The 17,659-nt window shown below is 34.4% G+C and overlaps 1 protein-coding gene across 11 annotated transcripts in view; it reads right to left on the reverse strand.

Annotated features, from left to right (window-relative positions):
* Positions 1-17,659, reverse strand: part of CAGE1 (cancer antigen 1) — a 103,700-nt gene that overhangs the window by 14,750 nt on the left and 71,291 nt on the right. For 10 of the 11 annotated variants that reach the window (XM_074271066.1, XM_074271045.1, XM_074271073.1 and 7 more), the window contains 2 exons: positions 17,201-17,305; positions 12,637-12,687 (listed from right to left, as the gene is read on the reverse strand). In XM_074271066.1, coding sequence (XP_074127167.1) covers positions 12,637-12,687; positions 17,201-17,305 — 156 coding nt within the window. The remainder of the gene's footprint in view (positions 1-12,636; positions 12,688-17,200; positions 17,306-17,659) is intronic. The other variant, XM_074271042.1, reaches the window with a different exon arrangement.

Consider the following 17,659-nt stretch of genomic DNA (forward strand, 5'->3'; position numbering starts at 1 on the left):
TAAAATGTCTTCAGGTGAAACCTCTAAGGAGGAAATGAACTGGGCTCCAGCACAAAAGGTTCTCTTAGAAGAGTTCAAAATGGATCTTAAAAGAGAGAGGAAAAAAATGAGTCCTATACAGGGGAAGAATGAAAGGTAGGGAAAAGAGCCAATAGCTTAAAATAGGAGACAAAGAAATTGCCTAAGTGGGAAGGGGCAGGTAAATTCTCCAAAAGTCCCCACAGCTGGGATTCATAACACACTTGAAGGAATTACAAATCAGCCTTTACTGATACAGATGTTGCTTGTGAATTGGGAATGAAATAAATTGGAGGCAAGAAAGTAGAGGAGAGAGGTCAGACAATGCAACTGCCTTTCAGTCTTCTTGTATCATCATCCTCCTCTCACATGAAAGGTTCTATTCTACTGGTTAGAATTAGATCTCTAGCAGCCACTACCAGGTGGCTCCTGTAACACCCAGCATCCATCAGCAGTTGCTCCTATAACAACTGGCTGAAGAAAAACAATTCCTTAAATAATAAATTTGGTGAAATGGAATAAAATATATACTTAAGAAAACAACTTCTTAATTAAATGTAGTGAAATAAAAAGAGAAAACTCCCTTGGAAAACAAAATTGGGAAAATGGGGAAAAAAACCCACTGAACAGAAACAACTACTTTAAAAGTACAATTGGCTAAATGCAAAAGGAGTTAAATCGGTTCAAACAAAACCAAAAAATGAAAAAAAAAAAATGGAAAAAAAACAATTAATCTGGAAAAAGATCCAGAAAGACAAATCTAAGAATTATTGGGACTATCTGAAAACCACAATGAAAAAAAGAACTTGGACACCATTTTTTAAGAAATAATCAAAGAAAACTGTCCTGATACCCTAGAACCAAAGAATAAAATAGTATTCAAAGAATCCACTGATCACTTCTTGAAAGTGACCCCAAAATAAAAACTCCAAGGAATATTGTAGGGTAAATTCCAGATCAAGGAGAGAGACAAAGGAGATCAATCAAGGAGAGAATACTGCAAGCAGCCAGAAAAAAAAATTCAAATATCAAGAAGCCACAATTAAGATTAATCAGGATCTAGCAGCTTTCACTTTATCATATTCCAAACCCTTTGATCCTTTAATGTGGAAGACAGAAGTTTGGACTATAAGCAAGATTCAACTACTCACCATTATCTTTTAGGGGAAAGGATGAATATTCAATGAAATAGGGGATTTTCAATCATTTTTGATGAAAAGATCAGAGCTGAAAAGAAAATCTGATCTTTAGATACAAGACTCAAGAGAAGTATTAAAAAGGTTAAAAAGGGAAGAAAAAACTTTAAAAGTTAAAATATTTGCATCTTTATATGGGAAGATGATATATGTAACTTGAAAACTGTATCTTTGTCAGGACAGAAGAGGTATACTTAGAGGGTATAGGTATAAGTTGACTTTAATGTAATGATATAAAAAAGAAATATTAGAGTTGGAAAAGGGATTGTACTGGGAAAAGAGAAAAGGGGAGGTAAAATGTGATAAATTACATCACCTGAAGGGGTACAAAAAACCTATTAAAATTGAGGGAAAGAAGGCAGAGCATTGTTTGAACATTAATTTTATCAGATTTGACTCAAAGAAGGAATAACATACATACATATTTAATTAATTTGATATAATTTTTTTTTTCACCCTACAGGGAAGCTAGGGAAAGAGGAAAGGAAAGGGAGAGGCTAATAAAAGAGAGGGCAGAAGTACAAGGGGAAAGGGACAAGAAAGTTAGAGAGGCTGAAAAAAAGGGAAGGTAGATTGAGGGAGATAGTGAGGAGGGAAAAGGTGAAAGGAGATAGAAAAGTATAATTTGGAAAAAATAAGATGGTGGGAAATACACCATAGATAATAAAGTAATATCAATATTAAATATATACATCAAGTGGTATAACATTCAAATTCTTAGAAGAAAAGTTAGATGAGTTGTGAGGAAAAAAAAGTAGCAAAACTATACTAGTGAGGGATTTCAACTTCCCCTCTATCAGAACTAGATAAATCTAACCAAAAAATAAACAAGAAAGGAGTTAAGGAAGTAAATAGAATTTTAGAAAAAATTAGATATGATAGATCTTTGGAGAAAAGTGAAGAGGTATAAAAGGAATATACTTTTTTCTCAGCAGTAGATGGCATCTACATCATGGCATATAATGGCATAAAACGTAATTCTAAAAAATGAGTGAGTGACATATGAAAAAGTGTTCCAAATCACTACTGATCAGAGAAATGCAAATTAAGACAACTCTGAGATACCACTACACACCTGTCAGATTGGCTAAGATGACAGGAACAAATAACGATGAATGTTGGAGGGGATGTGGGAAAACTGGGACACTGATACATTGTTGGTGGAGTTGTGAAAGAATCCAGCCATTCTGGAGAGCAATTTATAACTATGCCCAAAAAGTTATCAAACTGTGCATACCCTTTGACCCAGCATTGCTGTTATTGGGCTTATATCCCAAAGAAATACTAAAGAGCAGAAAGGGACCTGTATGTGCCAAAATGTTTGTGGCAGCTCTTTTTGTAGTAGCTAGAAACTGGAAGATTAATGGATGTCCATCAATTGGAGAATGGTTGGGTAAATTATGGTATATGAAGGTTATGGAATATTATTGTTCTGTAAGAAATGACCAGCAGGAGGAATACAGAGAGGCTTGGAGAGACTTACATCAACTGATGCTGAGTGAAATGAATAGAACCAGAAGATCTCTGTACACTTCAATGTTATATGAAGATGTATTCTGATGGAAGTGGCTATCTTCAATATAAAGAAGATCCAACTCACTTTCGGTTGATCAATGATGGACAGAAATATCTACACCCAGAGAAGGAACACTGGGAAGTGAATGTAAATTGTTAGCACTACTGTCTATCTACCCAGGTTACTTATACCTTCAGAATCTAATACTTAATGTGCAACAAGAAAATGGTATTTACACACATATATTGTATCTGGGTTATATTGTAACATATGTAAAATATATGGGATTGCCTGTCATCGGGGGGAAGGTGTGGAGCAAGTGGGGGATAATTTGGAAAAATGAATACAAGGGACAATATTATTTTTTTAAAAATTACTCATGCATATATACTGTGGAAAAAAAATTCTAAATAAAATTAAAAAAAAAAAAAGAATGAGTGAGTGAAACAACAAATCATAGAAGTAATTGATAATTTCATTTAAGAGAATGACAATAATGAGACAACATACCAAAACTTAAGGGATGTAGCCAAAGCAATTCTTAGGGGAAATTTTATATCTCTTGGTGCTTACATGAATAAAACAGAGTGAGATCAGTGAACTGGACATACAACTAAAAAAAAAGCTAGAACAAATCAGAAACTCCCAATTAATTACCAAATCAGAAATGTCAAAAGTCAAAGGAGAGATCAATAGTTTATTGAACTAATAAATAAAACTAAGTGCTGGTTTTGTAAAAAAAAAAAAAAAAAAAAAAAAAAAAAAGCCAACAAAATAGATAAACCTTTGGTTAATTTGATTAGAAAAAGGAAAGAAGAAAACCAAATTACCAGCATCAAAAGTGAAAAGGATGAATTTACTACCAATGAAGAGGAAATTAAAATAATACTAAGAAGCTATTTTGCCCCATTGTATAACAATAAATCTGATAAGCTAAGGGTAATGAATGAATACTTTTAAAAATATAGATTGCCCAGATTAACAGATGAAGAAATAAATGACTTAAATAGTCCCATTTTAGAAAAAAAAATTGAATAAGCCATTTTTGAACTCCCTAAGGGAAAATAAATCTTTACAGTCAAATGGATTTACAAATGAATTATATCAAACATTTGAAGAACAATTCCAATACTATATAAACTATTTGAAAAATAGTAAAAGAAGGAGTGCTACCAATTCCTTTTATTTCACAGATATGGTAGTGATAACTAAACCAGGAAGGACTAAAACAGAAAAAGAAAATTATAGATTTAATTTCCCTAATGAATATTGATGCAAAAATCTTAAATAAAATATTAGCAAAGAGATTACAGCAATTTATCACCAAGAAAATACATTATGACCAAATAGGATTTATACCAGAAATAAAGAATTGGTTCAATATCAGGAAAAGTTTTACCATAATTGACCATATCAATAACCAAATTAACAGAAATCATATTTCAATAGATGCAGAAAAAGCATTTGATAAAATACAATACTCATTCCTATTAAAACATTAGAGAGCATAGGAATAAATGGAATTTTCTTTAAAATTATAAGTAGCTGGGAAATGAATGTAAACTGTTATTTTTACCTTCTGAATCCAATTCTTCCTGTGCAACAAAAAATTCGGTTCTACACACATATATTGTATCTAAATTATACTATAATATATTTAACATATATAAGACTGCTTGCCATCTGGGGGAGGGGTTTGGGGGAGGAAGGGAAAAAATCTGAATAGAAGTAAGTGCAAGGGATAATGTTGTAAAAAATTACCCATGCATATGTACTGTCAAAAAATGTTATAATTATAAAATAAAATAAAAAATTAAAAAAAAAATTATAAGTAGCATCTATTTAAAACCATCAGCAAGCATTATATGTAATAGGATAAACTAGAAGCATTCATTCCCCATAAAATTAGGAAACAGGTTGCCCATTATTACCAATAATATTCAATATTGTACTTGAAATGTTAGCTTTAACGATAAGAGAAGAAAAAGAAATTGAAGGAATGAGGATAATGAGGAAATAAAATTATTCACTCTTTGCAGATGATGGTTTATTTAGAGAATCCTAGAGATTCAACTAAAAAACTACCAGAAACTATGAACAACTTGCATTTCATAATGTTCCTTAATTCTTTGGCTATAAATTCCTTCTTTCTCCAGAGATCTGGGAAGCAGACTATTCTTTGTTCTTCTAATTTGCTTATGGTATCACCGTTTATTTCTAAAACATGAACCCATTTTGACCTTATCTTTGTATAGGGTATATATATATATATATATATATATATATATATATATATATGTGTGTGTGTGTGTGCTGTGTGTGTGTATCACTACAGTAATCTAATTTTTCATAAACTATTATATATATGTGTGTGTGTGTGTGTGTGCGTGTGCTGTGTGTGTGTATCACTATAGTAATCTAATATATATATATATATGTGTGTGTGTGTGTGTGCTGTGTGTGTGTATCACTATAGTAATCTAATTTTTCATAAACTCCAAGGCTCCAGCTTCTGGGATAAGAAGTCACTGTCTGACAAAAATTGCTGGGAAAACTGCAAAGTAGGATGGCAGAAACTAGGCACTGAGCAATACTTAATATCCTATACAAAGATAAGGTTGAAATGGGTTCATGTTTTAGAAATAAAAGGTGATATTATAAGCAAATTAGAAGAACAAGGGATAGTCTGCTTCCCAGATCTATGGAGAAGAAGTGAATTTTTAGCCAAAGAACTAAAGAACACTATGAAGTGAAAAATGGATACTTTTTATTATATTAAATTTAAAAAGTTTTGGTCAAGGAAAACCAATGCAGCCAAGATGAGAAGGGAAGCAAAAAGCTGGAAAGATTTTTTTACATTCAAGGGTTCTGATAAAGGCCTCGTTTCTAAAATATAGAGAGTATTGACTCAACTTTTTAATACAAGCCATTACCCAATTAATAAATGGTCAAAAGAGATTAACAGACAATTTTCAGACAAGGAAATTAAGCTACTTATAATCATATAAAAAATGCTTTAAATCACTTTTTATTAGAGAACTGCAAGTTAAGATAACTCTAAGGTACCACTTCATATCTATCAGATTGGCTAAGATGATAGGAAAAAATAATCTTTTGAAAGGGATAGGAGAAAACTGGGATACTAACACACTGTTGGTGGAATTGTGAACTGATCCAACCATTATGGAGAGCAATTTGGAACTATGCCCAAAAGGCTATCAAACGGTGTATTACCCTTTGATCCAGCAGTGGCTCTACTGGGCTTGTATCCAGAGAAAAATTTAGAACACAGGGTTTTGCAAAGGTGGATATTGAAAACTATCTTTGAATATATTTTTAAAAAACCCAAAAAGCTATTAAATGCTAAAAAGTAATAAATGTTAAATTTATTTTAATAAAAATAAAAACTATTATTTCCCAGCTGCTAGCTGGCAGCAAAATATGACTTAGCTGCTTTTTGCTAGTTTTTGCTGTATTTGCAGGGCAGGTGAACTATCCAGTACATAGATATTTTATGCCAGGGTTCTAACAGCTTTTTATGTAACCTTGATGGAGATATGACAAAATTCATGGACGCCATTTCGTCTTTGTAAGCTAAAAGTGGGATGTGTGGGATAAGGAAAAAATTTGGAAATGGTACACCATAATACCAGACATTTTGGTAAATGTATTTCCTATGTGTTACTGTCTAATAGAAGTTTTGAACTTTCATTATGACAAATGTAACTTAACTTAATACCAAATCAATAGCAATGTGCCAGGAAGAGCAAAATTTTCTGGTATTAGAAATACTATGCTTATATAAAAACTAATATTTTAAAAGTGAGCCTCATTGTACATTTGTTGAAACTCATACAGCTGTTAATACGTTGAGTGCTACTAGTTTTGACTTTTCCTTACATAGTCAAAATACAATCATACTGAAGCAGCTCATATATATATATGTATGTATGTAACAGAGAAGAATGTAGCTCTGCAGGTTCAGATGGTATGCCCCATCAACTTACAAATGATTAAAGCTAGATGGTAATTCAGAGATCACCTAGTTCATTCTTCACCTCTCATTACCTTTATTTTAGAGATTAAAAAAAAAAAAAAAACAAACTGGGACTCAGAAGCCTGAGTGATTTACTCATAGTCACGTAACATCTGGGCTAGCTTTCTAGGGATCCTCTGGATGGGTCTTGGTCTCAGCAGGATAGTCACCACGAGGATAGTCAGGAATAGAATCTAAAGTCTTTATTGTCTCCTCCACAGTCTGTCTCCCCAGTCTGTTCACTCTGACTTGGCTGACTCCCCAATTCTCTCAATCCTTAAATACCCTCTTACAATTACATCATTACAGCATACGCCAATTAGAATGATTATATCATTATATCATACTTGATATATGTGAAATAGAGAACCATTATCTCATCAATTCCATTGAGTTAACACGTTGTTGTAAGTATCCTTGCTTCAAGTATTCTTCTTCAGAGTTCCAGCCTTTTACAGTCATAGTGGTAATAATAATAATAGCTAACATTTATAACACCTCTATGGCATATAAGTATTATCTCATTTCATCCTCACAACCACCCTGGGAATTAGGTGCTATTATTTTCCCTGGTAGAGCTAGTAAATTGAACCTGGAGGTCTTTGGACCATTTTTCTGCTACAGCAAACTTTCTCCTGATCACAAAGATCTGACTCCTCTGCATCTAAGCTCAGGAGACCTCTTTGTGCTATGTCTTCCCTTTGCTTGATTGCTTGATACTTGATCCACTGATTCTCTAAACAAGTTTGTGAGATGGGATCAGGACCTCTCAGGATTCCTTGAATAAATGGCTTTAGCTGGAGAATTTCTATAAGCCAATTACAATCATACTGATCACAAAAGAAATTGATGACAAGCCACTATAGTGGATTATCAGTAATCTTCCAAAGACAGACCCTTTTGAAGAGTTCCTAGAATTCTTAGCAAACTTGTGACAAAATTTCTCCAAAAAGAAGCTGACACCTGGTGGAACAGTCAGTCCTGGTGGAAATAAATGGGTCAGCTTGTCTTAAGTTACTTAATACTGGCCTGGAACAAGATTTTTTTTTTTTTAGTTTGTGAAAGACTTTTGGTCAACCTACTCTGGAATGAACTCCTGTTAAGTAAGATGAGTCAGACAAAGCTGACCCAGCACATCCATAGACCAAAGGCCATCTTTGGCCATTCAAAAGTAAATGATTGTTTGAAAAACCAGTTCTAAAAATAAGATTTGAATTTATATATGTTTTCTATAAAGGACAAAACATATCTACCAAAGATTGTTAAGATGTATTTTCCTGAAGTCTTGCCAATTTTGTAAAAATAAAAATTAAACTGAAAAAGGAGGAAGAAGAAGAAAACTGGCTATATATGTCAACCAAGATAGTTACCACAGATTGTTATTTGTCCTTCATTTTCAAAGAAGACCAATTACATGGTGTCTTGACTTACAAGTGAATTGAATTTAAATGAGACAGAGTCTCATTGCGCAAAGTTAGCAAACTCACTGTTCTTCAGAGTCACTAGAGTCCAGTGGCAAGACATGGGTCAAGACAACTGGCATTGGCTGAGAGGTACTACAGAGAAGCAATAGTGGAAGAAGAACAACATTATACCGGAAGTCCACTAGAGATAAAATTTAACAACAGTGGCAGTCAGTTTTATGACTATGAGTATTATCATAGTTTCAGTATCTATTATATGAAATGTCATAAAGTAGCAATCAAGGGGAACCAAATATCTTAAAGACATTCTTGAATTCATAGATCACTAAAATTTGGAGAGATAAGACCCCAACTGAAATAGGCAATTTAAGAGTATGGTTTATTTAAAAGAAATACAATAGGTAAAAGGTAGGGCAGAAGACAGATAATGATGGATCCATGTGTATGCATTTATATATACATACACATACAACTATGTATGTATATGCATATATTAATGTCTTACCTCCTCCCCAGGATAGATGTGTTTTTGGAGGAATTCTAAAAAACTTTTGACAAACCCTTTCAAATTGATAGGTGGATGAGGTTGGCTTGTTGGCCTGAAACAAGCTGACCTGTATTGGACATCACATAGACACAGATACGTGGTTGTGTATATATGTATGGCATGTATATATATAAAATATATATGTATACATGTTCATGTGTGTGTCTATATATACATGCATTTACTTATATCTCTTAGACACATGGAGATATGTATAAGGCTCAGAGAAGTGAACTTGCCCATATTCATACAGATCAAGTCAGGAATGGAACTTGAACTTAATTCTTGTGAACTCCCAAGTCCATCATGCCCTAGAACTATTTCTGGGGAGGAAAGGAGGAAGGAGGGAATAAAAAAATAATTAAAAAACCAAAAGTGTTATTAATGTTAAAACAGAATGAACTGAGGAAATCCCTTTGAGGAAAAAGGGTTCCTGCTTAGAGTGGATGGAACAAAAGTAGCACAAAAATGAAAAGGGTAGAACTAATCTCCTATTTTACTAGTTTTCTTTGCTAAGGAGAATGGTCTCTGAATTAAAAAGGATAAAGAAAAAAATATTTAAAAGGAAATTGATATCTTAGATAAATTGGGAGAGGGGAGTGGAGCCAAAATGACAGAAAGTAGACAGGTCTTTGAGCTCTTCCTGGTTTCCTTCAGATCAACATTTGATCAAGCCTCTGAACTAGAGTGACAGAGTTTTGGAGTAATAGAACCCACAAATATCTGTAGTGTAATAAATTTCCAGCAGAATGTATTTTGGAAGAACTTCAGAAAAAGTGTTTCAATCAGGCAATGGAGGGGTTGGGGAGGAAGTAGCCAAGCACAAATGCAGCTCAAGGAGTCAGGGTGGTATGACAACCGTGTATCAGGGGGAATCTACCAGGAGGCTCTTAGCCAACATATAGCAGCAGTGGTTACTTTGTCCTGGTTCAGAAGCCAATCTCCAAGTGAGATCTCCAACACAACTACAGAAGGCCAACGTGAGCCCCTGAACCCCAACATATTAAGCAGGACTTGGCCACACCTATCCAGCACAGGAAGGAAGCTAGCAGCACCTCCTCAGGGTAGTGTGAAGTCCCTGTCACCTGTAGAGAAAGCTTGGAACACTCTCTCTTTTGCCCTAAGAGCAGACCTCAACCTTTAAAAATGAGCAAACAAGCAAAAACAGCTCTGACCATAGATAGTTTTTATGGAGACATAGAAGAACAGACCTCAAACTCTGAGGACACTAAAGGCAAATCATCTCCAGATGAAGCTTCAAAGGATGGTACTGTTGGTCTCCATCTCACAAAGCTCTTTTGGAAGAATTCAAAAAGAATCTTTAAAAAGAGAAGAAAAATGGGGAAAAGAAATGATAACTTTGCAGAAGAGTTTAGAAAAAGAAAGACAAATTATTTGAAGAAAACTCCTTTAAAAATAGATTTAACGAAATGGAAAAAACACATAACTCCTTAGAAAATAGATTTGATGAAATAGAAAAAGAAACTAACTCTCTGAAAAACAGAATTTGTGAAATAAATCAATGAAAGTACAATTGGTCAAATACAAAAAGAAATTTTAAAAACATAATTGAAGCAAATAATTTGTTAAAAATTAAACAAATGGAAGTGAATTCCTCAATGAGACATTAAGCATCAGTCAAACAATACCAAAAAAAGAAAATGTAAAATACCTCAATGAAAAAACAATTCACCTGGTAAATAGATCCAGGAGAGATAATCTAAGAATTATTGGACTACCTGAAAGCCATTATGAAAAAAAAAGAACCTAGGCATCATCTTTCAGGAAATCATCAAGGAAAACTGCCCTCATGTCCTAAAATCAAAGGGTAAAATAACCATTGAAAGAATTCACCAATCACCTCTTGAAAGAGACCCCCAAAGAAAAACTCCAAGGAATATCATTGCTAAATTTCAGAATTATCAGATCAGGGAGAAAATAATTGCAACCAGCAAGAAAGAAGTAATTCAAATATCAAGGAGCGACAATTAAGATTACCCAGGACTAGAAGCTTCCACTTTAAAGGACTGAAAAATCTGGAATATGATATTCCAAAGGGCAAAGGAACTTGGATTGCAGCCAAGAATCAACTATCTAGCAAAATTAAGCATTGTCTTTCAGGAGAAAAGATGGACAATCAATGAAATAGATGAATGTCATTTATTTCTAATGAAAAGACAAAAGCTGAACATGAAATTTGATTTTTAAATCAGAACTCAAGAGAAGCATAAAAAGGTAAAAAAAAAAAAGGAAAGAAAAAAATCTTTTAAAAGTTAAAAAACTATGAGAAGATATGTTTAAGTCTTGAGAACTTCTCTGTTATGAGTATACTTAAGAGGGTGTAGGTATAATATGCTTTTATTGTGATGATATTAAAAAAAAAAGAGGTGAAAAGGGGATTATACTGGAAGAAAAGGAAAATGGAGGTAAAATGGGATAAATTACATCTCATGAAGAGGCAAAAAAGACCTGTTATAATCGAGGGAAAGGAGGGGGATAAGCATTGTGTTAATTACTCTCATCAGAATTGGCTCAAAGGGAGAAAATATCAGATACATTTAGCTTCACAGAGAAGCTTGTATTCAGGCATAAAAACCTCAAAATCAGATGCAGAAAGGCAGAAATAGTAAACGCATCTTTTTCAGATCATGATGGAATAAAAATTAGATGTAATAAAAGGCCAAGAAAAAAACATACCAAAAATGAATTGGAAACGAAATAATTAATCCTAAAGAATGAATGGAATGGGTGAAACAACAAATTACAGATACAATTGAAAATTTCATCCAAGAGAATGACGAGACAACATACCAAAATTTATGGGATGCTGCCAAAGCAGTTCTTAGGGTAAATTTTATATCTCTAAACACTTATTTGCATAAAATAAAGATCAGTGAAGTAGGCATGCAACTAAAAAAAGCTAGAAAAAGAAGAAATTAAAACCCCCCAGTTAAATGCCAGATTTGAAATTCTGAAAATAAAAAGGGAGATTAATAAAACTGAAAGTTAGAAAACTATTGAATTAACAAAACTAAGAGTTGGTTTTATGAAAAAAAATATATCAATCTTTAATTTGATTAGAAAGAAGAAAGTCAAATTGTTAGATAAATTGGGAGAAGATAAGAAAAGATAAGTAGGCCCTTGATAAGTTAAAATCTTTGAATACTGAACAGGATTTATATCTGGTCCTGGAGATCATAGGGAGCCACTGAATTTGGGAATGACAGTCAGACCCATGCTTTGGGAAAATCACTTTGGCAGCTGAATGAAGATAGACTAATCTTTCAGTGATTAGTAGCTCCCTTGGATCTGGAAATTCCTTGATCACTGGGTTTGAGTGCTTTTTTTCTCTGGAGTTTCCTGAAACTTCACTGAACATTGTCCTTGTTTAGGGAGAGTGAATCCTATTGCTCCCCAAGCTGTTTCCATAGTTGTGTGAAATACAATGAAAATCCTTGCCAGACAGATGTTGATACATGCAACTTTTTTTTTTTTTTCCAGATCTGATCAAACCATGCAGTGAACAAATCATCTTGGATCTATTCCCCTGTATTCTTGGTTATCCTAGGGTTTAATGTTGATAAACTGGCATTCTATGTCTCCAGGATTACATTAAACCTCCAGGAACTAGTATCTTCTCATCTTTATAATGCACCCAGCACTACTTCAATCTGGTATCACTCACAGCCAGACTCCTCTTGAAGATTGTCCAAGTCTTCCTGGTAAATATTAGGATTTTTAAGATAGTCTCAGTTCTTTGGAGGCCAAGGCCCTGCCTCAACAATGGTGGCACAACCATGTGATCTATCAAGTCTGGGATGCCCAGATTCCTACCAAATGCCTGCATTACTCCCTAAACAGAGAAGAACCAAGATTTTGAGAAATTTTTTAATTCTAACCTGTGCTGGGGGTTCATCTATCCATCCATGTTCCCTGGAGGAATCTTTGTCCTGTTGATTAAAAACAAAATAAAATTTTTAAATGGGGGACACTAAGAGTTTAGCATGATTACAATGTACCAATTAGCATCAGAGTATGAGACTGGTATTTTCTTCACAAAACCTGAACTTTGGTGATATATTATTTTGTTCGGGCACCAAAATGTAATGTTCTGATTGTCTCTCAATTATAATCCTTCTCTGGGAGGAGGTTTCTTTTCTGTATAATCTTTTCCTCTGGGAGCAGGTTTCTTGGGAGACTTCTGGAGCCTCCAGCCAGCACGAAGGTAGAATCTTGAATCCTCCTCTTCTCCTCCAAAAGTGTGGGATTGCTGGACTTGCGAATCCACTAGATGTCTTCTCCTTGATCCAATCCAGAATGAATGTTCCAGACTCTAACTTCTCCTTTTATCCTCCCAGAGAATGGGCTTGTGGGTACTCCAGGGGATTGTGGGAAATATAACCAATGAACAAGCTCCTTTAAAGTATTCCTTCAAAGGTGTAAACTCCCTTAAAGGTTTGAACTAAAGGTGTGAATTCTGAGCTAGAGAATTGTTAAGTACCAATTTAGCACTTAGTAAGAACCTAACATTATTTGATTCACATAAATCAGGCATACAGGTGCAAAACAGTTAAAAACCCAACACAGTTTCAGAATACTAGGGTGCCCTCTGGCCTCTATGACACTCCCACAATCTTCTAGTGTTTCATGAAATCTGCAGTTCATAATCCATCTTATCCTTAACAGTGTTTCCTGTCAAGGCCTTCCACATGCCTCATGGATCCTACTTTACTTTCTATTTTTGGTCAAGAGGCAAAGTTTTCTGTTGAGATGACATACTTAAAACACTCTTGAGATCTTGACTAGCCCATTCAGTTTATCCAAACCAATTTAACTCATCTGAAGCACCATCATTTCTTTGTAAATGTAGAAGGCAGCCAGTTTGTCTCTAAGGAGATGAGACTTTTGCAGCACATTGTCAAAGTGTCAGGGAACAGACCTAAATCCCCAGGTCAAACCTTTGAAGATTCAAACAAGCACAAAAGACTATATGGATATTATGGAATATATAATTTATCTTGTATTTTTACAACTTGACAAACATCCTTATGGACTTGCTAAAAAAACAGTTATTTCTAAAGGTCTCTGGAGGCTGAGGTGGAGCTCAAATTCCTTTCCATACCACCTCTGACTTACCCCAACCAATCCTGGCAGCTTCTGAGTGAGTTGGACATCAATCATAAGTGAATATGTGCTATTCTCCCACAATTATTTCAGCCTTCTTTCCACCCTCTCCTTTCTTGGTGATTTCTGCTTCAGAACCCCAGCAGAATAAGTCTGGGAGAACTCCTACTCATCAAGCCACATTTGAAACTTAATGACACAACCTAGTGGGGATCAAATACTTTGTGGAAGCAGAAATATATTGCCAAAACCCAGAACACAGTTACATTTAAAAATAACACTGGATTTGGAGACAGAGAAATATAATGCTTGGCCCCCCGCTTTGCTATCTGCTACTTCTAGACCTATTGAAAGGCACCCCAGTTTGTGCACAGCTTGTGAGCTTAAACCAAAATAAGCTTTTGCTGGGTCTGCCTTTCATCCCTTTCATTCCTTATACTCTCTGCATCACCTACATTTCCACCTGGCAGGATAACAGGCTGGTATTCTGCTGGAGAAACCTGGGTTTTCAGAATATTTTGTGTGTTCCAAGAATTCTGAGAACATTCAATCCCATTTAGATTTATTTCCTCATTTACATCTGCCAAAAAGAATATGAGCTCAACTGTTCTCTAATTCTAAGAGAACTCTGAGTATGAGATATATTCCTCAAAACACTCATATGCTATCACCTGAGATTTATGGTAGCCTTGAATCTGATAGGACCTCAGCCTAATGTTTAAGGCCTATGACTAAGCCAGAGACCATCAGAGTACCAGAGAATAGACTGTTATTTCTCTCTCTTTTTTTTAAGTGGCTGAGGCAATTGGGGTTAAGTGACTTGCCCAGAGTCACACAGCTAGGACATGTTAAGTGTCTGATGTCAGATTTGAACTCAGGTCTTCCTGACTTCAGAGCTAGTACTCTCTCCACTGAGCCATCTAGCTACCCCTATTATCTCCCTTTTTATGAATTTGTTTCTTTATTATAAAAGATCATGACACTTTCTTGGTTACTGTGAATAGCCTTAAGAAAATAAGCCATTTACTAGCCTACTCTGCAATATTTAATATTAAGAAGGTCATCTGTTTTTCAAGGCTCCATCTAAGCATATTTATATACCTTATTTCAGCTAATTAATTTCCACTTTTTGGAACACTATATTCACTGTGGAAGAAGTCAAAGTTCACACTTCTTTAATTACTACCCTCAGTCAGAATGGACTCATCTTAAGAAGGAAAAATAGAATCTTAAGAAGGAAAAGCTAGAATGGGAACAGTTAACATACAAGTGTGCCCTGTCCATTTGGCCTTGACGAGATTTGACAGCTCCATTTTTACATTTGATCCATTTTTACATTTCTAACTCACTGTAATTCTAATCCTTCCTCTATCCTACTTGGCTCGGTTGTCTCAGTTATCTGCTGGTTGCAAAAATTCAGCTTCCATTATTGGCTCTGCTCAATATCTTCTTGCTCTCATCTGATACCTCAATCTTCCCTATTTTCCCTGCACTTTGACAAACACAAGGTATAATAAATCTAACACTTCTGGGGACAGCTAAGTGGCGCAGTGGATAGAGCACCAGCCCTGAATTCAGGAGGACCCGAGTTCAAATCTGATCTCAGACACTTAACACTTCCTACCTGTGTGACCCTGGGCAAGTCACTTAACCCCAGCCTAAAAATAAATAAATAAATAAATAACTCTAACACTTCCTATCCCTCTTATTTTTGTTGAAGTTGTAGGCCATATTAACTCTTTGACTTTCAATTTCCTCTGACAGTCCTTCTATGCATTTTAGGGTCATAAGTGAAAAAAAGCAATTACATTTGACTAATTAACATTCAGAGTAAGAAGAAAATGAAAAAAAAAATATTCCCAATCCCACACACCCCTTATTTTAAGTAGATGCCAACATCTGTATCCAATAAGAACGTTTTATTGGGCAATGCTTCCTTCATATTAAAATTAAGTTAGCAAGCAAGCATGTCAAATGAAAATTATTTTTTGAAGATTAATGCTTCAATACAAAGAGCATCTGTAATTCCACTGTTTTTGTAGCTCATTCTGAAGCTACGTATCAGAATCTCTTTATCCATACTAGATTAGTTGGTTTAATATGCCAGCTACTATAGCCAAAAAAATCATTAGCCTGTATTTGACCTGATCAAAACTCTCTGAACTTAGTCTAGTCATTAGACAAAAAACATTAACTACCTTAAAACCCACATTTAAGGCATTTCTAGTTTGGCAGGACCTGCTAGATTTTATATTTCATTAGTTGAGCCATGACCTCACAAAGCATAGGAGTTCAGGTTTTCCAAGTAGTCAATTAAATGATACTGCAGTGTTTTTTAATTATAAATTATTTTTAAAAAGTCAATTGGAATAGAAGTTGACTTTTATGAAGAATCACTTCATAATTCTGACCTTTTATTCTATCTAACAGACTGCAAGGTTTCTGGCTGGCCTAAACAAACTGCAAAGGCAATGGAATGTGGTCAGGTCAGAACTTCTTTGGAATAAGAGCAGGACAGTTCTTGATTCACAGCTATTAAAAGTCAAGGAGGCCAGTCTTAAGTCTTCTTGACCCTGGGTTTTTGGAAAGCTGTCTATCACAAAAAGCTCCCTTAAGCCATTCCAAACTCTTCTTAAGCTTACTTAGCACAACAAAAATGAGAGCCAGAACAGAAAGTGAGATTGAGAATCCAGCTTCTGCACCCACCTTGCTCATATTCTTCCCTTTCTTGCATTGCTTATCTGAAGCAAAGGCCCTCCTGATTGGATATTCTGCTGTGGCCACCCAAGACCATGCTGACTCCATACATTAATAAAATATGTTTTCAGACATACTGTAGATGATTTAAATGTTTCTTACTAAAACGTAGGAAATTAAGGCAGCTAGATGGTACAGGCCAGAAGAAAGGAAGACCTGTTAAAATGTGACTTTAGACATTTACTATGAACTTGAAGTTCATATGAACTTGAGTATGTCACTTAACCACTTTTTACCTCCAGTTTCCTCATTTGTAAAATGTGGATAATAATAGCACTTACCTCCTAAGGTTGTTGTGAATACCAAATGAGATAATTTGTGCTTAGCACAGTGCCCAGTATCACATAGTAAGTGATATATAAATGTTAGCTATTATTATTAATTGTCTGAAGTGAGATTGTGAATGATTCCATGGCTATCTATAAAACATTTTCTGTTTATGGAATAATAAATTTTTAAAAAATCTACCTGGCAAGTTACTTTCTAGGGATATAATACGTTCCATATCATAGCATTAAAGAAATCAATGTAATATATGGCATAATTTATAAGAGATTAAATTTTTTTAAAAATAGATTGTACCTTATTTATTAGTTTTCCTAAATGTTTTTGATACTCATCACTTTCTTCAATGATTTTGTTGCTTTGGTCTTCTTTGGACTCAAGAAGATTTCCCAATTTGCTAATCTAAAGAAACACAATAAAAATTTTAAATTAAAAGCCATATGTGATTATTAAAAATAAATAAGAGTATCAAAATGCTTATCATTGTCTCACAAACTGAGATATGCCACCCAGTTATTGAAAAATATTAGAAGCTTAAAAAAAGCAGGAATAAAAGAAAAAGATGCTTTTATATTACTTCATTTAGGAAATAAAGAAATTGGTTGAATAAACTAATGAAGTGTGATTTTAATTATCCCCTTTTTTATGCTTCAGAATGAGGCTAAAACAAATTCACTGAGACTCAGCACTAAAATATGGTGACAATGTGGAGAACATCTGGGGGAAAAAAAACAAACCCTAAAATGTGGACTCATT

The sequence above is a fragment of the Sminthopsis crassicaudata genome, chromosome 1, assembly GCF_048593235.1.
Source record: "Sminthopsis crassicaudata isolate SCR6 chromosome 1, ASM4859323v1, whole genome shotgun sequence".
NCBI classification, from domain to species: domain Eukaryota; kingdom Metazoa; phylum Chordata; class Mammalia; order Dasyuromorphia; family Dasyuridae; genus Sminthopsis; species Sminthopsis crassicaudata.